The following is a 23,865-nucleotide window of genomic DNA, read 5'->3' on the forward strand; positions in this document are numbered from 1 at the left end:
CATAGGTTCCACGCATACATAATTTATTAATAAGAATCGTATTCCTCACACATTGCTGGCTTCGAACAGTTGAGTGCTGGTCATGTTTCGTGCCCATAGAGGACTACTGGTCTAATCAGCGTTTTGTAGTCTACGCTCCATACAAATTTTATTTTTTTTGTGTTGACAAAAGTCAATGAAAGGGAAAGGGATGGTCAAAAATTGGTGTACGTGGTTTATCAATTTATGAATTTCTTTGCTAGTGTCGTTGTTGACAGTAACAAGTAAGCCCAAGTACATACACGAATTCTGCACTCGCCTCGATTTTATCACCGTTGATAGAAATTCGTGATGGCGGGCGCGGTAATTCCTCCCTAGAGCCCTTTGGCTTCATGTACTTTGTCCTCAACATATTAAAAATAAATCCGATTCGCCTGGCTTCATTTTTTAGTCGGATGTACGTCTCAAATTTGCAAGCTATGATATCAATATCATCAGCAAAACCAAGCAACTGAACGGGCTTCGTGAGAATTGATCCACTCGTGTTTTTCCCCGCACTCCGTATTACACACCTGCCCCTGATACTCGAACTACGCACATCACTCAATCAATCGTATCAGTTTATCCAGGAATACGTATTTGTGCATAATCTACCATAGCTGGTCTCGATTGATTGTATGTGTGGGCACGTTACATTCGCGGCATTTCTACAACACTTGGCGAACATCTGGTCCGTTGTAGTGCGTTCACCCATGAATCCAGTCTGATATTGTCCCACGAACTCTCTTGCAATCGGTGGTATACGGGGGCATAAAATTTGAGAAAGTATTTTGTAGGTAGCGCTCAGTATAGTGTGATCGCGCAATAGTTTCCGCAACCCAACTTGTCCTTTTTGTAGATGGGACACACGATACCTTCTATCCATTGCTCCGGTAATATTTTCTCCTCCCAAATCTTGGTAATGACCCAGAGCAGTGTTCTCACGAGTGCTTCTGCAGCGTATTTTAAAAGCTCGCTTGGTAGTTGATCTGCTCCAGCGGCTTTGTTGTTTTTTAACTGGCCAACCTCCTCCTCCTCAATCTCTTGGAGGTCAGGGGCCGGAAGTCTTTCGTTCTGTGCACATACTCCAAGATCTGTTACCACGCCACCTTCGGTACTTGCACGGTCGCCATCGAGGTGCTCATCGTAATATTGCTGCCACCTTTCGAACTCCTCACGCTTGTTCGTGAGAAGATTCCCATGATAGTCACGGAACATGTCAGCTTGTGGCACAAAACCTCTGCGCGATCGGTTCAGTTTCTCGTAGAACTTCCGTTTGTCTTTAACGCGGTACAGCTCGCGCATCGTTTCGCGATCTCGTTCTTCCTGATGGCGCTTCTTCCTCAGGAAGACAAAATTTTGCCTGTTCTACGCCTGTCTATAACGTGCCTCATTCGCCCTCGTACGGTGTTGCAACATTCTCGCTTATGCTGCATGTTTCTTTTTCAACTGTTCACAGTCGCCGTCGTACCAGTCGTTTCTGTGATTCGGAGTCGCGTTTTAGCAATACAAATGACATAATTTCATTAGCTGAGATTTAGGCTTCCTTGCAGCAGCTTAGTTATTCAATATTTTACGAATGATTATGGAACCAACGAATTTAATTTACCATGGAATAGTTTTATCAATGAAAAGAGAAAAATATTGAAAAACCCCTTCGAAATAGAAAAAAAAAATGGTTGGGGGGAATAGTTAGAGGAAAGGAAAAAAAATGTTATTCTAATATCACAGTTTGCGCGCCGTCAGTCATTCCAGCAACGGGTTTACTGAAGTCTCACATCCTAACCAGAACTTGCGTAGTACACGCTGAATCCTTCCATCGATGAGTTCTAACCTGTGACATCTTCAGGGTGGCCACCCAGTCGGGAATTTCGGGAAAACCGGGAAAAGCTCGGGAATTCGAAACCACCGGGAAAAAGTCGGGAAAATCTCGGGAATCGTTGCTAGTTACCGGGAATTTCCAAGATTCTAAAATTTGTACAGTCTCCAGAAGCATAAGTACGGGAATCTGTGGGAAACGAAACTGTTGAACTATATAACATAGTGGGTGAAATGGCGTAAAATCAGGTAAAATCCATTCTTGGAAATTTTTATCTTGTCGTCGAGTCATGACAATTGAAGTTAATCATAATGAAGTTGCCTAACATCACAATTTGAACAATTTCAAAGAATGTATTTTAAAGAACATTCTATTCTGGTGGAAAGACTGGTTGAGACACATTCAAATATTTATAGATTCATATGTCACTTATGTATTTCAGGATTTACATGTTCCTGAAAACATCAAGCGTTCTCATAAAAGTTTTATAAAACATAACAAAAATTATAACTTCTTTCTAAAAAAATATCCTTGGGCAATCTCTAGGAGAATACTTGCTATAGCCTTTGTCCTTTGAGCGAAAAGTCTTTGAGAAATTTGGATAGGATGCTGACAAAATTTTGAATGAATGAATGAATTGTCCCAAGAATAAATTAAGTTTAAAAATGATGAAATTCTGTTACTCATCCAGAATTCTGGTGAAAACATTCTTACATTTTCAAAATAGTCAAAATAGGGATTTTTAGTATCTGATGGAATGGATCATTGAAGCCGACTTTTCCGCTACTCACCGCATCAAAACAAAAGCGCCACCGTATATGGACGGTAACACAGTGACAGCAGTCGAGTTACGTCAAACACACAAGGCTACCGTGGCGCTATCTGTTCATTTCATAGCGGCCGTTTTAGTTATTTTAGTGATCCATTCCTCAAAGCACGCAATCATAAAAGTTTTTCTAATATTTTGTTTGAAAGATTTTTGTTGTTTTTCATGAAGCTCTTGGATGTACTCATTTATTAAATTTGTGAATAAAAATGTTCGGAGAAAACCGGAGTAAGTATCGGGAAAATCACTTTTTGGTAAAACTTTAGCAAGTCCCTGGAAAAACTCCTGTTTCTGCAAATTCTCAAGAATTTAGGGTATTCGTAGTTTCTAGTTAAACCACCAATTGAAATTCTCGCGGAAGTTCCAGTGAGTATTCAAAAGCATCTGGAGCAATATAGTTGTATGATTTATGGAATTAAATAATTCCCAAATAATGAATCTGCCTCCAAATTTTGGGGGAAATACTTTCTCAAAAACTAATCTTTTAGGAATTCCTGACATATCTGAAAATGTGTTAATAAATTAGATCTCTGAGAACTTCATATTGCAATCGCTGATGAAATAACGGAATGCTAGACGGATGCTAAGATTTCTTTGATCTCTCAGAATTTACGATACCAGCCTAAGAAACCTTCCTGTTTTTCTGCAGTAGCCATTTACGCTACCATAAAGTTCGCCACTGGTTTTCTATTAAAATATCTTGAAAATGACCATCAAAAATACTACACTGAAGATTTCCCTAGAAATCGTTTCCAAAATTCTTTCACGAGTAATCTTTCCAGATATTCCACCAGAAGTTCATCCAGAATGTTTTTTTTTTTTCTGGGCATTCTGTTATTGCCTATATTAGTTTATATATATAAGTTTCCCAAACAAACTTACAAAGAATTTTTCAGAAGAGATTATTGGAATATTACTAAGAAATCCACTAATAATAAGTTTGTAAATCCTATAATCATAGTGTATTCTCTGAGAATTTCGACCCCCTCAGGATTATATTTTTTATTTTTATTTGCTTAAACAACTGCATAATTTGTACTAGTTAGTCATTTATGAATTTAAGAAATCTTAAATGAAGATGTCGTAAGTTCAATGCCCATCATTTGATACGAGACATACAACACATAACTTATATTCAAGTTCATATGAATACTATGTAAGAATTTGAAAATATGCAATATTAATTCTCTTAAGTTTTTCTTAGTAAGTTACGTTTAATTTTCACTGTAAATCATTCTATTTTAGAATCGGGAAAAATTCAAAAAGCTATCGGGAAAACCGGGAAAAACTCGGGAATTTTATTTACTGCTCTGAGTGGCCACCCTGCATCTTCAGTAGGATAAAACGGGTCCATCATCTTCAGAAGCCGGTTTTGTTTCCTTTGTAGTTTCTTCCGGTGGAAAGCGGCACAATCGTACCAGGCAGGGAAAACGTATGTCATCATGTATGTCATCGATGGCATGATCACTAATTTACTCGACACGTTTCAAGATTATGCGTTCGAGAAGCTTACTAAAGGCAGACAGCATGCTAATTGACTTATAGTTGAATGCATTCGTGGAATCCTTATCCGGTTTCGGAATGGCCATTTCTACCGCGTGTTTACATTTCGATGAAAAACCCCCAAGTCGAACACAAACAGAGAAGATTCTTGACTCTTCTCGAGTACGAAGTTTCTGTTATCCTGATCAGCAGATTTCTTCTGAGTCTGCCGATTATCTGGATTACCTCTTTCGCACTAGTTCACTAGGTGGCGTAAACGATGCGGTAAAGATTACTTAAGCTGTTAGTACACAGGGTCAAATATTTGTCCAAAAAGAAGCCAATGTTCAAACTCTTGTTTGGCTCGATCGAATTTTCATTAGTGTCAAACTGATGTTGTTTCATGAGTTCTTTCCTTGCCAAATATTTGTCCCTGTGTACTACTGGACTTATTGTCACGATCTATATCCGAAATAAATATCCGAAGCCATATTGAATCGAGAATCTTCGAGGATTCCTTCAGGTATTCCTTTCGGAATTGCTGTGGGGATTGCAATTGGGATCTCTCCAGGGATTTCTATGGGGTATTCTTTAGAAATTCTTGGAAGGATACTTCTAGTTATTCTATTCGGCATTATTTCGGGAATTGATGAACTCCTTCAAAGATTATTTCCGGAATTCCTGCTGTTATTCCATTAGGTATTCCTCCCGAAAAAATAAAAGAAAAGAATATAGATTTCTGCCGAGATTTCTTCACAGAGTGTTGCTATTTGACAAATTGAGAAGTGAATTCGTGAAAAAAAATCGTTTTAGTGGGATTAGAACCCATGAATTCGTATTCGCTAGACCGGTGTAAGAAGTGTTCGTTATTGGTCATCTTTAAAAGTTTATGGTTTGGATATGCTCCAGTGAGTATCAATACAAAAAATGGCGTATATGTTATTTGTCTTTTATTGGTCTTTTAATAGTTACCTTTATTTGTTTCAAAGTTAAGTTGTTTTGTAGTTTGGACTTCTTAGCAAAATGCGCATAAAACCTTCTGGGAAGGATGCTATACCTATATCCATTTATAGCTGCAAATATGCAGTTTTTGTAATGTTTTTTTTACACATGTCTGATTTGTTGCTATGTTTTATTCGAAATATCTAAACGAGATTGAATACTAATATCGACACACTGCGCGCAACAAATAGGTAATAATTGTTGTAAAAGTCGACTCATGCTATCACAAGGCAGACAATTTTATTTTTGTTCGAAAGGCATCTCGAATTAGAATGATTCTCGCTATGTAAAGCCGCGTAATTATTGTTCCAACTTTAAAAGCCTTGAAGTAACTACTATTGTGCCTATATTTACATTAAATATCACTGAGTTTTTTGTTTTCTCTGGTGTTTCATTCGCGTTTTCAAAGGGAAGCGAGTTCATCGAGAACGTTTTTGAGTAAAATTAACGGAATTATGCAACTTTCACTGAAACCAGGCCTCCATTTTTTGTGAAAGCATCACATTTGATGCGATTAAGGAAATTTGGAATTCCAGCGCGGGGGTAAAATGAAAAGCCGCACCATAACAGCACACAATATCATTTAAAAACGTAAAGAAAAACAGCAAAGCGTGTATGTAAGCGGCGGCTTGATTCCAATGAAAATTACTCATTTTCTTTCTAACAGTTGTAGTGGGGTCAATTCTAATATCTATCATTTTTGTGCTTAACAAGGTAAAGACGAGAAACAGATTAACTGATACAATACTGGTCCGAAAAAACTCACATCTAAGTGATTGTCGAAAATTATAAAAAAGGATAACGTAAAAAATATATGAATCATTCAATGCCAATGCCACCCCGGGACAAACAGATTCACAAATTTCTCCTAATACTAGCTACCCTCCTTTAGATTGACCACGATCACGTTGTCATCCTCGGAGACGTAGAATCATAAGGTGGTGTCGGCTTGTTGGTGTGCGGCAGGAACTCCGGAATGTAATTGAGTGTCGGGTGTATCCGTACCAGACGGACCTGCGGCGTCCTGCTGCTGCTGTTCAGCTGTTTTGGTTAGTTTTTCTAACAAAATATCGGTATCTATGGGAGCCAGTCCACTGACCGATCTTGCTAGCTTAACTTTTTGACGTTCGGCACGTTCTTTTTCGCGTGCCTGGCGTAACTTTTCGAAATCATCCGCTTCACTCATGTCTCCGTCGGGACCACCGTCCAGGCCATCATCGATAGTTTTGTGCGATTCTTTACTGTCCGTGAAGTGAGGTTCGTCTCTGTGGCTGTCGATAGGGACGAAACTTGTTTCAAAGCGTCCGCCTACTGGTGCAGATGCGCTTAGTAAGGACTCCACACCGCCAGGTGGAAAAATAGCGGTGGAACCGTGTGGACCATGTGCCACTGCAGATTGAGTACGTTTGTAAGCTGGTTGGGGCACATCTACCGGCTCGGTAGGTTTCGGGGGACCTTGTTCCCACAAGCTAGCTGCCATGGGTCGAGCATCATTTTTGCCCTGTACAGATGTGATGGTCATCTGCTGTTCATCGACCTCCTCGATAACCTGATCCGTAATTCGAACACTCCCCCGGTCAGGTAACCGCTGTCCAAGATTAGTTGAACTTGCCGATCCCGGGAATCTGAATGGACCAGCTTGGGCCTCTGGAGTTGCACTTTGTGGCCTGCTGGCGCTGCTACCTTCGTCCTTGCTGAAAAACCTCTTCAATGCGGACGCCACCGTATTGACGCGGGTCATGGTGTTCACTACACTGCCAAGGCTGTTTGTAGAGGGACCAGTCCGGTGGAACGGTCTGTTATCATACGCTGAAAAGTGAATTCCACTCGCGGTGTCATCGGCCTGCGGGAAATCATGAAAGGATGTTAGTATAATGAAAAGGCTAGATGATTTTGAAATGGCCCTCAACCTAAGTATGTCCTGGTGCACTAAAGAATGGCCTAGAAGCAATTATACAATTATTGCCTTTTTGCTCGACATTAATCACAATTCACATTCTAAAAGCTTAGCAATGGCTCGCAGCTCGTAACGATAATAAATATTATTTTAAGACACTAAGAATTCATCTTAGGCGCAGTCTCATAAAATTTAAACTCCTAATGATGATAAATCTTCATCATTCATTGCAGCACGGTAGTTTAGCGCGACAGCAGTGGGCTGTTCACCACCTGTAATTAGATCAAACAAAACATTACAGTCATAGTGAACTTGCTTTTGAGTGAAGGGCTAAATTAGAACGGATGAACGCGTAAGCTAAACACTTAGGGATAGGAGATTACCAGCAACGCTTAAATTCAAGTTAAATAAACAGAGATTATGAATATGTTGTTCATTAGCTTTAATAATGAACACTCCCCATCAAAAGTTTGGGGTCTTCCCCTCAAAAATATGACATTTTTAGACCTATATCTCCGCCAATTTGCGTCCGATTTCAAACCCCTGGATCTCATTCAAAAGATAATTAATCAGAGAAGCTTTGAAAATGATTTAAATGAAACTTTTTCAAAAGTGTTCACTGCATAAATATCACAAGGCAGGCTAGTAATCTATGTAAACATCACTTTTGGATGTAAACATGTGACGTCGTTCTTATCGTTTTACGTTGATCAAATTTGTGAGGAGTACTAGATCATTGTGTTCACGCCTAAGAACGATTTGAATTACGTCATCAAAAAAAAACTGTCAGATTACCGGAAGGTATCACCTTATAAATATTGTACACCGTGAAAAATGTTCATGTGTAAACTTGAGCCTAAGTTACCAAATTTTCTATAAAATAAATACCTATAAACTTACGGCAGTGTCGCTGGAAATTGGTTCGACCAAATTTTAAGATGAGAGCGGTAATACTACCTATTTTCTATGAGCTTTCAACTGCTTTTTACCGATCTTAGCTAGAAAATCTAGAAAAAAGTTATTAAGTAAACTAAATATTGATGTCATCGACCAAAAGTTTGGGGTCACCCCTCAAAATGATGTTCCGGCCAAAAGTTTGGGGTCACTATAGTAAAACATGGAAAAGTGTTTTGTTGATGTATTTGTTATCTTGCATTCAATTTTAATTCTAAGCTTATTTGAAACATAATGAATGGTTCTTCCTGTATAGTCATCGGACCACATATATTTGTAAAAATTTACATACTATAACTTAACGTAAAATTGCCTCATTTTTTGAAATGTAGTGAAATGTGTTAACTTTACATAACATTTTTATGTATAAAAATCGTTGAATATGTTAAATTAAAGACATCAAACGTAAATTTAGTTAGGTTATTTTTGAAATGAGCCAAAAAGAATTAAAATTAAACTTTAGATGACGAAGATAAAATTAAATCACTTTTCCATGTTTTACGAAAGAAACCCCAAACTTTTGGCTGATACATCATATTGAGGGGTGACCCGAAACTTTTGGCCGATGACATCAAGAGTTAATTTACTTAATAACTTTTTTCATAGTTTTTTCAGCCAAGCTCGGTAAAAAACAGTTGATAGCTAATAGAAAATAGGTTATATTACCGCTCTCATCTTTAAATTTGGTCGACCCAATTTCCAGCGCACTGCCCTAAGTTTATATTAATTTTCAGAAAATTTGGTAACTTTGGGTTATGTTTACATACAAATAATTTAGTAAAAGTTTACCTAAATCATGTTCAAAGTTACTTTGACTTATTATCTTTTGAATGAGACCTAGGATTTTCAATTCGGACGCAAATTGGCGGAGATATAGACCCAAAAAATGACATGTTTTTGAGGGATGACCCCTAACTTTTGATCGGGAGTGTATATAGTTTCGCATTATGCGCTTTACACAGTGTACTCTGTGTATTGTCGCTTTTGGTGTTCTTCATTCGACACGGATTTGGTCTACTTTTAGGAAAAAAAACTCACATGTTATGCATCGAGAATGTGTGCTTGTCAATAACACAGTGCAACACATGGAATGACATCACTTTCTGACTGTATCTATCAAAACTTGCTAAATAGTAAACCTCAAAAGCTACTGCACTTAAAAGGGCCTTCAACTAAATGTTGTGAGCAACGCTAATGCTTATCGCGTATTCTGGGACTGCTGAGACACAAATTTGAGAGGCACCAGCTTGATGGCGTATTTAAGCAGTACTGATCTTGCATTACTTAAATATTCGGTTGACCTGTACATTAAGATTGGTTCGGTATTTTTTATCATTTTTATACTGGGTTCTCTCCAGCAGTTTTAACTCGGTACTCTCGGTTGTCGGTTGTCGCGTGGGTCGCGTGGTCTACAATAATATTCTCTGGTCTACAAAACGATCTGGTTAGAAATATCGTTTCTATAAATTTGTCTAAGTAAATTAGTTCAAACTTTCTTGGATAAGTTGACATTACATCTTGGATGAACTAGATGTCTTATTCATGTCCTTAGGTTTCGGGTCGTAGTATCGTTCCTATATAAATTCGTCTTTCTAATAGGGTGGGGCGGGGCAAGATGGGTCGCGGGGCAAGATGGATCAGTGCCATTTTCGGGCGTATTACTCATGTTTTGATTATGTTAATAATTTTGTTAGATGACCAGCGTAAATATACAAAAGCTTGGGGCATTGATTGAAAAATTATTCACTCTCATTTGAAATAAAAAATAAAATGGTTTTTAGCCATTTTTCTTATGCGATACATTCCATATAATCTCCATATAAACGGCCGCGGGCAAGATGGGTCACCTTCAATTTAGAACGTATTTTTGGAGCATTCAAAAGTTATTTATTTTTTGTTACAAGACTAGGGGTAGTCGGGGTAATTTGGCCAATGGGGCACTTTGAGCACCACTGGAAAATCACCTAAAATCTAGTATTATTTGAAAATCCACCTGGGAGCTCCAATACTGGCCTGATATTGAAGCGATTGAAACATTAGAACGACGTAATTTAGTCTCATAGTAAATTAGAAAAATCAAATTTAAAATTGTTGGCCAAATTACCCCGATGAGAACTGAACAAAAACATCTCATAAGACTTCTCTTGTTCAAATACCTTAAATAACTTTCAAATTAGTTTGTTTTCTGTACACTTTAGGTTGATACTATATGATTCAACATCAAGCGAAGCATATTAAGTTTGTATTGCATTAGGCGATATAAATTCTTTATTGAAAATAGGGTGCTCATATTACCCCGACGGTTCAAAATCGACCCAAAAACAACACTTTTTTTCAAAAATCATTTTTTGGCATTCAAACACGATTAGACTATGTTATTTTTATGCAACTAGTATAGTATTATCAGAAACATTCTGACCACACGATGTACGAGAGATTAATCATTGTTTTCTGCATCTTCAATCGACTTTTGCTTAAGGTGGCCAAATTACCCCGATTTACCCTATCTCATAAATGACTTCAATCAAGCGGAATGAACGCTCAAAATTATAACATAAAATTATGATAATTTTTTAGTGAAAACATCGATTTTCAAGTCGTTTTAGGACCACTCATATCGTAAAGTTTTTTATACTCCAAATAAATTTATAAAATGTTTACTAGTAGCTTTTGTTTACTCAGTATGGATATGGAGCATATTTGAATGCGGAAAAAATCTTATATTTTGACGTTTTTCGTTGAGAAAATGTGAATCACTTAAAAGGTGACCCATCTTGCCCCGCCCTTTTTTCACGGCCCAATATCGATCACTTTTTAAAACTGCTTGTTAAACATCATATTTTGTATTTAATGAACTTTTTATCGACTTTTAGCATAGCTAACTAGTGTATTAAAGAGTAGCGGACGAATACAAACCAATACGATTTGTATTTACAAAGTTATGGTGATCCATCCTTAGGTGACCCATCTTGCCCCGCCCCACCCTATCTATCGTAATCTATCACCCAAATCATGCACTGCTTCTTATTAGTCACTAAATATCTGTACAACAAGAACGAGCCATTGTTTACCGACGAAGAATGTTCAGTAGATGTTAAAGCCTTCCACCACGCGTTGCGCTACATCCATTCGTTTTCTATTATCGATATCAATCATGATTCTTTTTATCACTTCGAGAGCATTCTCGTGTCACCGAATCTAGATGCGTGTTTTCCGTTGTGTTTTAGTAAAAAGTGTGTCATATTTATGTGCAGTTGTTAAAATGGTGTTTGTGTGAAAAAGTTGGTGTAAAAAGTGCATAGGTATAAACGAAAAGTATCTGAGAATTTGGTTGAATTTGTATAAGGTTTCTGTGTCATCTGTTCCGTGTCTTCAAAAGATAAATAACTAATACTTAAGCGCTACAAATTGAGATTCATGTTTTTTAGATAATCCACCAGATTAGTAAGCGAGTGCTCGAAAGTGTTTTCATCTCACGAATGGCGTAGTTGTTTTTGATGGTTTCCAATGTTCATTTTTTGCTAAAATAAAACAAGGTGTAAATAATTAAATGCAATATAACAGACGGGACGAATTGCTATAATCAAAAAGCTGCATTCTACGGACAGACTGAATTGGCAGGTATATTTCTAAATCTAAGGGTAAATGCAGTTATCACAGAGGATTTTAATTCTTCCACCGGGAATTGTTAAGGATTTCACCGTTAATTTCGATTCGTTCTTGTGAGGAATACGCAGTTTGGTTATACTCTGTTTGATTTAGTCAATCATGCAAACGCTAAATGCAAACTCAAATATATCCACTGCGCCTCTCAACATACGAATCTTGAATAGTTAAATTCAAGGAAAAAGGTAAATTCATGGAGCTGTTCTAGCACTCGTTCGCTAACCTCGTCGTCAAGCATTCCCTGCTGTTCAGGGAATGTGTAGTCAACATTTTGACTCTTTTTACCGACCAGTTCGTCCACCCGCACTGACGATGGAACCACCGGTATAACTTCGGCCTGCTTTCGATTAACCGTAATATTGTCCGTCGATGGAGCGGGTGGTTCTTCCTTGATCTCTGCCGATGCGACTGTATGCGGTAGTTCCGCCGGGAATCCTTCCTCCCAGTATTGATCCTTGACCAGCGTTGGATGTTCGTGGTGCATTTCGTCCACGATCAGGTACGATACCTGAACATTTCGATCGATCATCCAGTTCACTTCGAAATCGTCGTCATCTTCACCGAAAGGATTGATCAACGATTCGGCCACTTTGAGCCATCCCATGTAGAAGAAAAACTGCAACGTCGTGAAGATGGGGAAGTATTGATCAATTCTTGTCACTACCCCGGTGACATTCTCTTTCGATGCAACCCATTGCTGTCCCATGACCGAAAACAGGAAGTAGGAGTAAACGGCCAGCGTCACCACTTGAGTATAGACCAGCGGTACACTGATGGTATCATAGGAGATCAGCAAGCCACACTGTCCCCGGAATTTATTCAGCTCGTCAATGATCGTCTTGACAGCAAAATCGTCCCGGCAGCGGCCTTCCTTCCGAGCTCGAGTCACAATACTGGCGGCCCACACGATCGGTAGCCAGTGTTTCGAGTGTCGAGGGAACTTTTGGTTCAAATCGTGCATGATCTTGTGTTCGTTGTCGTTCAGCAAACCGGCCTCGACCAGGTGATCAATCGTGGGAAACCGCTTCTTCACCCGTGGCGAAATGTTCGTTAACACCATGGTGAAGCACAGGCACACATATCGCATGATTGTCCGACGCATCACGCGACCTCGTTCATCCTGTCGGAACGGAAGACATAGAAGATTAGGGTTAGTTGAGGGTCCGAAAATAATTAAATTTATGTAATTCATGAGCAACATAAGTTAAGTCTTTCTTTTTTATCTTGTTATTATTATTATTATTTTTCTTTATTATCGAGATTTTCAGATTTTTATCTTGTTTTTGTTGTTTTCTTTCTATCTATTGTTGTACATATTATTTTCTATCACTCTAAAAAAATATCATTAAAAATTTATTTCTCTAATTGGACTAGAATAATTTAAATAAGTTAACTACAAAACAAGCTACCGTGGAGGGCCCATATTCTGCGCACCTAAGACTTTTTCAATTTCAATCAGCTGTAATAAATTCCAAATCGAACCGATTTGGCTGAATTTTTGACTGCGCATAGTTATTAGCGTTGTAAATAAGGGAAAAATATAATTCTTATACAAAACACTAAATTTTTATGCAAAATCATAGAAATTCTAAAATGTGTCGTTGTTCCTAATTCTGCGCACCCTTTTTTGGAATGTTCCTTATTCTGCGCATAAATGTTCACTAATTCTGCGCACATGGAAAAAACTCCAAAAAGATAACATATTAAATGAAAACATGATTCATAGATCAAATTCAATTGAATTCTTCATTTTCAACTTTCATACGACATTACGACCGTATTGGAACTTTGCATGTCTCCAACATTGATTCTACCCACTTTGATTACTAAGCAAAATTAATTTTAATCAGGATATACAAAAAGATTTGGTAGCATTATCGAATTACTATGTAAAGCTTTTTAGTTATCCGCATCATATGTACACTCATGAAATTTGAGTAAAATTTATTTTCATTTCTAAAGGCAATATAAACTTTTTCGCCATAACAAGGTGGCACAATCTTTGTTTGCAAACTGAGACTTCTAACTTGTCAAGCTCCAGAGTTTCCTCTGTTTAAGAAAATTCCATGTTTACATCATATGTCACACGAATGCTTGCATGAATACATAAAATTTCCCCCGAGGTTGATAACAAACAGGGGCCTACATCGTCGAAACCAAAACATGACGCTGAAAGCGAGCGCCAATCAGCATCGGACGGACGCCGACGACGGGAACATTCACAACAACATCCAAGCGCTTCGCTTCATCCGTTCTTTTTGTCGCTTTCTTCGACGCAACGACGGACGGCGGCTCATTTTCACACCGACTGGGCTTCAATTGAAATTTTCAAATTATCTAAAATGTTTGTTTGCTTAATTTTTTTATGGTTAATAGACTATTTCAGTAAAATATGCATAGCATACATCAACATTACACAGATTTGTCGGTTGTTACACTCATTAATTGAGTTACAACAGAGAAATTCATTTGATGTCGAACGAGCGTGCGTGAGCTTGTGAGTGCGAAACAAAGCGGCATCTGCGACGGCGCAGCACCGTCGGTTCATCAGTGACGATGACAGTCGGACTGGGCGACGACGACGGCGCCTTGCTTCCATTGACGATTGAAAACATTGTTTACAAACTTCACCTGAAAATTTCAATTGAAATTGAAAATGTAGGGCCCTGATAACAAATGTTTAAAACCAGTGATTAGTCCGGTTGAACTATCAGATCAAAAATGCAAGAAGCGTAAATTAGCTTTTAAAGTTTCTAAACTTACTTGTTCAAACGTAATTACATTCACCGGATTGCTAGAAACATAGAATATCCTAGTTATAACTACGGTGGCATTTATATGTTGTTTGTTTATTAATTATATGTTCAAAACTTAGTGTTGAAATGTCTGCGCAGAATTAGGACCACCATTTAATACCGGTTCCTAATTCTGCGCACATAAGAAAAACAAGAAGATTAAGAAAAGAAGAAGAAAACTCTATTGTCTTTTGTCGATTCTGATTCTTCGAAGATAGCAGTACAGGATGCACATGGAAAACCAGACATTATCTTTATTATTTATGTCGCAAAATGCTTCAGTTGATGAGACAACTTTTTAGCAGCTTCGCTAACGGACACAGATTTCAGGCAATTTCCCCAGTACTTGCAACACCATTTTATTTAAAAAAAATAATGGTCGTTAGTTTTGAATTTTCATCACAAACTATTTCATTACTATTGAAACAATATTCAAAAAATATATTTGAAGCTAAAATTGAACTAGCGTCCATGATTTTGTAGTATATTCGATAAAGTGCGCCGAATTAGGGACTGCGCAGAATTAGGGCCGGTCACGGTACTTTAATTTGAATAAATTCCACATTTTTTTAACTTGATATTATTGATACCGTCGTGTGGGGCTACTTTTGAAATGCTGGGCTACTTTGGACACTTTTGAATATGGATTTTTTGAATTCAAAATATTGTTCAAATCTGTTTGATGTCTTAGGAACTATTATGAAACAATAGTTTTCCCTTCATTTGGTTGAAATTATTTTTCAAACAGACCGTTTATTGCTTGTCAGGACGCGAAAATACATCGAATAAACCAATATAATATACATAACGTATCAGAACATTTGGTCTGTAGGCATTGTTCTACAGTTCATAAATTTCAAAGGGTTGATCAATTCATTCAAAATGTATCAACGTAGCATATACAATCGAATATTTGTATCATTATACGTTATAAATGACCGTTTCACCAAAATAAAGGATTGATGGTCCCTTTTTTCAGGCTATCTCTATAGCAATATCACGCTGCTCATAATACCAAAGGTAGCACAGAACCATCTTAAAATGCATATTTTTATTGAAATTATGTATGATACAGTATTGGTACAACGTAGCTTTCCAAATAACCCTGAAATTTGGAATGCAGTTGAAATGTCCAAAGTAGCCCCCATCCGGTTCTATATGAGATGTGTTCGATTGGTGTATGAACAACTTATTTGTTTGTTGATGGATTTAGCTCAAATTTTGCATACATCCTACATACATACTCACAATTATTGTGTATAAAAATTGCGGAAATTCATTCACTAGTCTGGGAGTTATAATGTCATAAAGTTGAAAAACCATGAAAAAGTGTATAAAGAAGCCCCGCACGACGGTATCGATTACCGTGGGGTGCCCTAATTTCGCGCGGGGCCAAATTTCGCTCACTGCTCATATTTAGACATCATTATCATAGAAACAATTGTGCAATTGTCCCAAATTCACTTTAACTATACTATCTAAAGTGAAATTTGGACAATGCAACGATTAGTTCTATGATTATGTTCTCTAAATATTATCAGTGAGCGAAATTTGAACCCGCGCGAAATTAGGGTACCCCACGGTATCTGTATTTCGTGTATTTTACCCTAGAGCTAATTCTACACCTAGTTCTTTTTCCAAAGTTAATAAAACCATATGTTTTTCAGGCAACCATTTCTGATCGGGTTTCCCAAAAGACTAATATTGAAAATCCAAAATCCTTTCTCAAGCTTCGTAACCGAACAAGAAATAGGAAATTCACACATAAATAATAAATTAAATTGATTTTTTTCCCTAGATATGATACAGTCAATCAACCCCATGAGATAGTAGGTAACTTCAAAAAGCGCTCGTAAACTTAACGTCCACTAGATATTTCCATCAACCGTGTAATGTCGATACCTCGCGCACTGTCTCTCATCCAGAATGGCGCCAGACAGACTGTTGAATGCTTCGTTTACCCAACCCGTTTCCTAGTTGTGGTAGTCCACTTTGGTATAGTCTGGGTTTAGTTGAATAGTGAGCGGGGATTTGTGGGTGGATAATTTGAGCGTCGCTTATGTGATGTACATGTAGAATGAGTAATGATTCAAAATTTAGAGTAACTTAGTCACTGTTATATTTCTACCATATCCATTTTTTCATTAATTTCAATCATCAATCAATAAGCAATGCTGCCAACAATTGGGTTGTTTATCGAATTAAATATTGCCATTTTCTTTAATTCTCTTCTAATCAAAAGAGCTCATTTTTCTGAGTCTAAGGTGATTTTATTGCGTTCCAATTCCTTTGTTTTGATGGTCAAATAAACAAAACATTTTTTATTTCCGTGGATATGATGACAGTTCAATCAATAAAGTGACAGTTCGCCCCGAACAAAAATTTTTCCATATACAAACTTTAAATGCATTTTAAAAATAGTTCCCAGGCACCAAAAATGATGAAATTTTGGATTTCGACTAATTTTTGGAAGGAGATACCGATTATGCAATAATCTGGATACCCCTAAAGAACCCAATTGTATAAGCTTCCACTTCATTTTTATTAATTTAGCATATTCTTTAAAGTTCTATTCGTATTTTTTTTATTTAAGCTATTTCAAGTCCTAATGTTTATCTTGGAACCTTTTTTTTTAATCGGGCATGATGAATCTCTTCCGGTGTATAAAAATAACAGATGTTTGTTTACAATTACGTTCCACCCTACGCATCAAAGCGTTGTCTACCGTGACTATTCGTTATGCACTATTACAAGTTTATTCCCTTGGTCGTAATTTTTATTTCGATGCTGCAATGGGCGAGTTCACCTACCTGTCCGTGAATATTGGCACTGACGAATACTGCTATCGGGTCCGGCCAGGGTATACTGGTGTACTGGTTCCACCATCGGGTCATCACGATGGTGACGTAGAAACCAAGCACAAACGATAGTGGAATTAGGTTACTATAGGTGGCACAGTATTGAGCGATGTCTTCGAAGATTCTGAAAGTGTGATAAGACATTACTATGCTTGCATATGCATTGTGAATACGGTATGCGTATGAGCTTGAAAGGCGTTTGTATCGCTCATATTAGTAGTCATTGATCAGGGAATATTTAAAAGTTACTTTAACTTACATAAAATTTCAGAAACTACTTACTTCTTCTGATACTCGTCTAGTGCTAATCGATAAGTTATGTTGAGAATATAGTACAACAATAGAAAACAGGTGAGGTCCAGCCAAACCAGCTTGTAAATACTGCCACGCCATCTGAAGAAGCAAAGGGAAGAAGGAAAAATTGAAAATTAGAAAATATTGTATTTAGTTACTATAGTTGTAAAATGAGAAAATTTCAAATTTTATGTATTTTTTGTTATAAAAATGCAATAATGGAAGAGATCGTAGTGTACTGTGAAAGATGACGGAAGCCAAAAATTTTCTCGCATCAATTTGTTTCGCGAAAAGTGAAAATTTCATTTTATGAAAAAAATATTTTTCTAATCAGAAACAAGAAGTTGTGTGTTTTGTGATTAGCAAGTTTGTGAACAGTAAATCCGAAGATCATTCGTTACCCGAGCAAAGTCCGATTGGTATTCTACAACAAATTGATATCATATTTTGATATCAGTTTATTTTTAATTAAATTGATTTCAAATTTTGTTTTAGGTTTGCTGTCATTTAAAATTAATGTAAATATTAAATGTTGGAATAGTTTCAAATCTTTTAGTAAACTATGTAAAGTAATCTAGGGATATATACGCTAAAACTGCTCAGCATTAAAATGTGCAAGACCTACTCATAATTTCCACACCACTCATAAAATGTGTAAGAGTTACACATTCACAAAATCTGCTCGTACACTATTCTAGGTGCGAAATGGCTATATTTTTTAGTTCGCCAAGGTCACTAGTAAACCTAGCTAGATTGCCATACAAAAAAAATGCAACTTCAACGATTTTGTGGACGCAGGAGCAGATTTTGTGAATGTGTAACTCTTACACATTTTATGAGTGGTATTGAAATTATGCATTTATGAGTAGGTCTTACACATTTTAGTGCTGAGCGGTTTTACTCTGTATCATTAGTGCAATTGTATTATTGCATTTATAATTTGATATCAACCGAATTTAACTATTTTTCATTTTTCTTGCGATGATGCGTTTGAGTGGACTGAGGAAAAGTAGTAACGCTATGCTACGTTTCCTGTGTGGAATGTCAGGGAATTACGCGCCTAGTTTAACGTTGAACTTTTCGTCATTGAAATCATCGTCATCATCAAACATTTGAAAGCAGTTTTTTCGTTCAAAACAAAAGTTTATGCTAAGAAAATATATTCACTGTACTCCACATGAGGAATATAATGCAGTGAATATATTTTCATGATCCTTGTTTTGATTTGCAGCGAGAAAACTGCTTTTTATTTTCCGAAAATGATGACGGATGATTGAGCCTTAAATTTGATATGTTTCCGTTCATCGCGTCTTCTTCTCGCTGGTGTTCGGTTTGGAGGGGAAAATCAATGTCGTTGTCGAGTTGATGCTCTGCTGCCGTGGTCGTAGTTTCAGAAGCTGCTGAACAGATCTCCCGTCATCTGAACTAAGCCGCGGTCCTCAACAGTGGAACAGGGGAAGCAGTTTGGATTTGAGCGATTATTGCAAAATTCCCACCAGACTCGCAGGAGTAAAGGAAGAATGGAGAAATTTCGGTCTAGACCGTCTAAGAATACTTCGCCGCCTAATGGGAGAGGATGAGAAAGAACTCTGTAGGCATTCCTTATATTATTTCCGGTGAGTTCGTTCCTGCTTTGTTATTGTGCTTGCATTTTTTGTAAAAAAGATGAAACTTTTTTTGTAGGGGGATTAGGGGCATAATGGACACCCTAAGCAAATGAGTACGTTAGACCTGTATAACGAAGAAAAACTTAACATATTATCAGTTGACTTACAACTTTAACTTGTTTCCTCCGTATTTCAATCATTTACAGCAGGTAGATAGTCTTTATTGTGAAGAAATAACGAATTTTAAATCGTGTGTTTTTTTGGGGCTGGCAGGAAAGGTACGGGGCGAAATGAACACCCATCGGGGCATAATGGACACCCCTGCATATTTCATGCTAATTCTTTGATTACATCGATCAGTTAAGTAATCTACTTACGGAGATCAATGCCAAAGATGTAATGAGTTTACATAACATCAAAATAATTTAGGTAAACTTTAGGCTAAAATAATAAAATGATTTTTTCCAAACTATCTAAAACGCCTAACAGTATGCAATGCGCGTACATCCATTTGTAATTGCCGGTGTTCATTTCGCCTCGAATCGACTACAACATTAAAATTGTTATTTTAAGTAAATTCTAATTAAAAATAAAATACTTCATCCATTGCTAAATCTCCGTATACATGTAGATAAGGTAACAATTCATTTGTTTTTATGGTGGACACACTCTAACACTCGTAATATCTTATTTGCTGCTGCTTCGAAATTATAAGGATTTCACCATATGAAGAACATATTTCAATTTCAATGATATTTTGGTTATTTTGGAGCAACATAAATGGTACTTTTGAAAAATAGAACCATGACTTGTTGCTTTACACTTATGCATTAGAAGTTTACCATAAAAGTCAACGGTTTTGGCAAAAACAGGGGTATCGGTATCAGGTATCAGAAGGCCGGCTCCAGAGGCACGTTATCCTCCATTTGGGACATTTGTGCCATCGCCAAAATAACAGCCTATTTCATCATCTACCCGAGGGAAAAGGAAGGAAAAAGGATTTGGATGGGGATAGGGACAGGTAGGGAAATAGGAAAAATACCCTGGAAGAGGGTACTAACGCACAAGCGTACCACAATGGGTTCAAACAGCGCCCTGAAAAGGGCACTGTAATAACGCATAAAGCGAAAGAGAGCCTATAGCTCTTTACCACAGCGGGTTAAGAACAACAGAATATCCTGAAGATTCAGGTTTCTGAAGTCAGTTTCACTTAATAAGTGTTTACCGAATACTCGGGAACGCAGTTGCGCGAAAACTGGACAGTTACATATCAAATGATACGAAGTTCCATAATCGGATTCACAGCTATCACAGGCAAATGAATCAGCTTGCTGAATATTCGCCATGTGATAGCTGAGTCGGCAGTGGCCAGTCAATGCTTTGACCAGCATGCTGCAATTCTGCTTAGACAGATTAGTTAGATACTTCGCCACCCGTAGAGATGGCTCAGCACTATACAATTTGGTTTGACGACATGACTCCAAACTATTCCAATATTGTCTGTGTTGAGTGACAGCCCAGGTGTGAATCTGAAGCTTAATCCAACACTTCGATATCGGAATAGCTGGCTCAGGGCCAACGAAGTCATGTGATGCTCCAGAGCGAGCTAACTCATCAGCCAATTCATTTCCAGCGATGGAAGAATGACCAGGTACCCATAGAAGGTGAACAGCGTTTGCTGAATTCAGCTCCTCGATTTGAGTTCGACAAGCGATAACTATCTTCGACCTGGAGTTGGCCGAAGCAAGTGCTTTAATAGCAGCCTGGCTATCTGAACAGAAGTATATTACTTTGCCCATTACGTGCTGCTGAAGTGCTGATTGCGCTCCGCACATAAGAGCAAAGATTTCGGCCTGAAAAACGGTACAGTGTCTACCAAGTGAATAAGACTGATACAGCCTTAGCTCACGAGAATAAACACCAGCACCTGCTCGACCTTCGAGAAGGGAGCCATCAGTGTAACATACGATGCCGTCTGAAATACTTCTTTCCAGATAACCAGATGTCCACTCTTCCCGGGAAGGGAATTTCGTGGAAAATGTCCTATATGGAAAATTACAAGCAATTGTAAGATCACTTGGAGCAAGGACAATTTTGTCCCAATTCACCAAAAGTGGAAACAACGAGGTGTGTGTTGAACTGCGGTTCACAGGAGTTTCCTCTAGTAGACCGAGTACCCGTAACCGGTAAGTGCAAGAAAGGGCTTCTTGTTTGAGATGAATGTGTAGTGGGGCAACGTCAAAGAGAACTTCTAGCGCTGCCGTAGGAGTTGAAGAGAACGCTCCAGACATCGCCATTAAGCACATCCTTTGGAGATGGCCTAACTTTGATTGGACCGTTCTCACTTCACCCTTTTGCCACCACACAAGACATCCATAAGCCAATATTGGCCGAACCACAGTTGTGTAAATCCATTTGATATACTTGGGTTTTAGACCCCAAGTTGTACCAAAAGTACGCCGGCATTGCCCGAAGGCCATACAAGCTTTCTTGATTCTGAACTCAATGTGAGGTGTCCAGGAAAGCTTGGAATCAAGAATGACTCCAACGTACTTTACCTGTTCAGTCACATCGATTTCAGAATCAAAGAGACGCAAAGGTCGAACGCCATTACGGTTTCGCCTTTCCGTGAAAAGAACAATAGATGTTTTACTCGGATTAACCGAAAGGCCATATTGGCGACACCAACCCTCAACTACCTGAAGGGCGTTTTGCATCAGGTCGAAAAGGGTGCTGATGCACATACCAACTAACAATGTTAGGTAGTCGTCGGCAAAACCATAAGTAGGAAAACCGCTATTATTGAGTTGCCTCAATAGCGTATCTGCTACGAGATTCCACAAAAGCGGTGATAAGACTCCCCCTTGGGGGCATCCACAAACACTCAATTTCCTAATCCCTGCTAGACGCAATGTCGAGAAGAGATATCGGTTTTTGAGCATTTGGTGAATCCAATTGGAAATCATTGGAGATATACCATGACTCCGTGCGGCTTCCAATATGGCATCGAAAGGCACGTTGTCAAAGGCACCCTCGATATCTAAGAAAACACCCAAACAAGATTGCTTTTGAGCGAATGCTTTCTCGATATCGTAAACAACCTTGTGTAAAAGAGTCACAGTGGACTTACCAGATTGGTAGGCATGTTGGTTCACATGAAGAGGCACGTTGGCCAGATGAACATCACGGATATGATGATCCACAATGCGTTCTAAGCATTTCAGAAGAAAAGAGGTCAAACTGATAGGTCTGAAACTCTTTGCTTCTTCATACGACGCGCGACCCACTTTCGGAATAAACTTTACAGTAATATCCCTCCAGGATTTGGGGATATACCCTGTAGCAAAACTGCAAACAAGTAGTTTTTTCAAAACATGTTTGAAATAATCAAATCCCTTCTGAAGCAAAATAGGATAAATCCCATCTGCCCCAGGAGATTTGAAAGGAGCAAAGCTATTAAGAGCCCACTCAATCGATTCTATAGTTACAATACTCCGAGCCGAAGCTAAAGAATCATAACTACAAGAAAAGACATCAGGATCATCCGAAGATGTAATATCCACACATCCAGGGAAGTGTGTGCTGAATAAGCATTCCAGAACTTCCTCATCAGAGGAAGTCAGATCGCCATTTGGCAAACGAAGTTCGTTCACCCGGAAATCCTTAGATTTCGCAAGGATTTTGTTTAACCGACTGACTTCACTCAAGCTGGAAACATTTGTACAAAGGTTTTTCCAGCCGGATCGTTCAGCAGACCGGAGAGCTTTCCTGTAGGCCTTGCGAGCCGACCTGAAAGCCTCCGAACCAGCCGAACGTCGTCTGTTCCAACTCTTTCTACATTGTTTCCTGAGTTTCGCCAGATCAGAGTTCCACCAAGGGGTTCCTCTTGTGATCTTCACAGACCGTAGAGGGCATGCTTCTTCAAAAGCTTCCATGATGAAGGTCGTTGTAGTATCAACGGCATCATCTAAATCACTTGGAGTGTCAATGGATGGTGAATATCCATGAAATTTGGCTGCAACCAAATCAGTATAAAGATCCCAGTTTGTTGACCGAGGATTCCTGAAACGCAATGTTTGCGAAGTAACATTTAAATGTTCAAAAAAGATATAGCGATGGTCAGATAAAGATTCTTCATCTGACACATGCCAATTGGTCAGCTCGTGACTAATTTTGCTAGAGCAAAGCGTTATATCTAACACTTCCTCTCTAGCAGATACCATGAAGGTTGGGCGGTTGCCTATGTTAAGTAATGCAAGATCTGTACTACTTAAGTACTCCATCAAACTGGAGCCTCTCAAGTTAATGTCTGAGCTGCCCCAGATGATATGGTGAGCATTAGCATCACTGCCAACAATTAGCGGAAGGCCTTTTGAAGTGCAGTATGCGATGACTTGTTTGAAAGCATCCGTAGGGGATGGTTCATCATGTGGTAAATACACAGAACAATAGACGTATTTCCTGTTGAGGTTTCCAACAGATACATCAATTGTGATAGCACATACATCTCTGGTGGTTAGTTCAGAGATGAGTGTAGCAACTATTGCGTTGTTGACAAGCACACAGGCTCGAGGCATGACACGCGAGTTTGCCATTTCATGTTTACTGAAAGTGGCAAACACCGGGTTCACAAGGTTTCCTAGATAG

The 23,865-nt window shown here is 38.3% G+C and overlaps 2 protein-coding genes across 3 annotated transcripts in view; one reads left to right on the top strand and one right to left on the bottom strand.

The window, feature by feature from the left end:
* The window catches only part of LOC109418709 (POC1 centriolar protein homolog), a 35,856-nt gene that overhangs the window by 8,220 nt on the left and 3,771 nt on the right, over positions 1-23,865 (top strand). The gene's annotated exons all lie outside the window — the stretch shown is intronic.
* LOC109415951 (bestrophin-4) overlaps positions 5,079-23,865 on the bottom strand; it is a 61,194-nt gene continuing 42,407 nt past the window's right edge. Inside the window, exons 3-6 of one of the 2 annotated variants that reach the window (XM_062861272.1) lie at positions 17,600-17,710; positions 17,270-17,441; positions 11,954-12,784; positions 5,079-6,990 (exon numbers count right to left, since the gene is read on the bottom strand). In XM_062861272.1, the coding sequence (XP_062717256.1) occupies positions 6,079-6,990; positions 11,954-12,784; positions 17,270-17,441; positions 17,600-17,710 (2,026 nt within the window). In that variant the 3' untranslated portion in view covers positions 5,079-6,078. Of the gene's footprint in view, positions 6,991-11,887; positions 12,785-17,269; positions 17,442-17,599; positions 17,711-23,865 lie in introns of both variants that reach the window. The other variant, XM_062861271.1, reaches the window with a different exon arrangement.

Source organism: Aedes albopictus, chromosome 3, assembly GCF_035046485.1.
Source record: "Aedes albopictus strain Foshan chromosome 3, AalbF5, whole genome shotgun sequence".
Classification (NCBI taxonomy): Eukaryota; Metazoa; Arthropoda; class Insecta; order Diptera; family Culicidae; genus Aedes; species Aedes albopictus.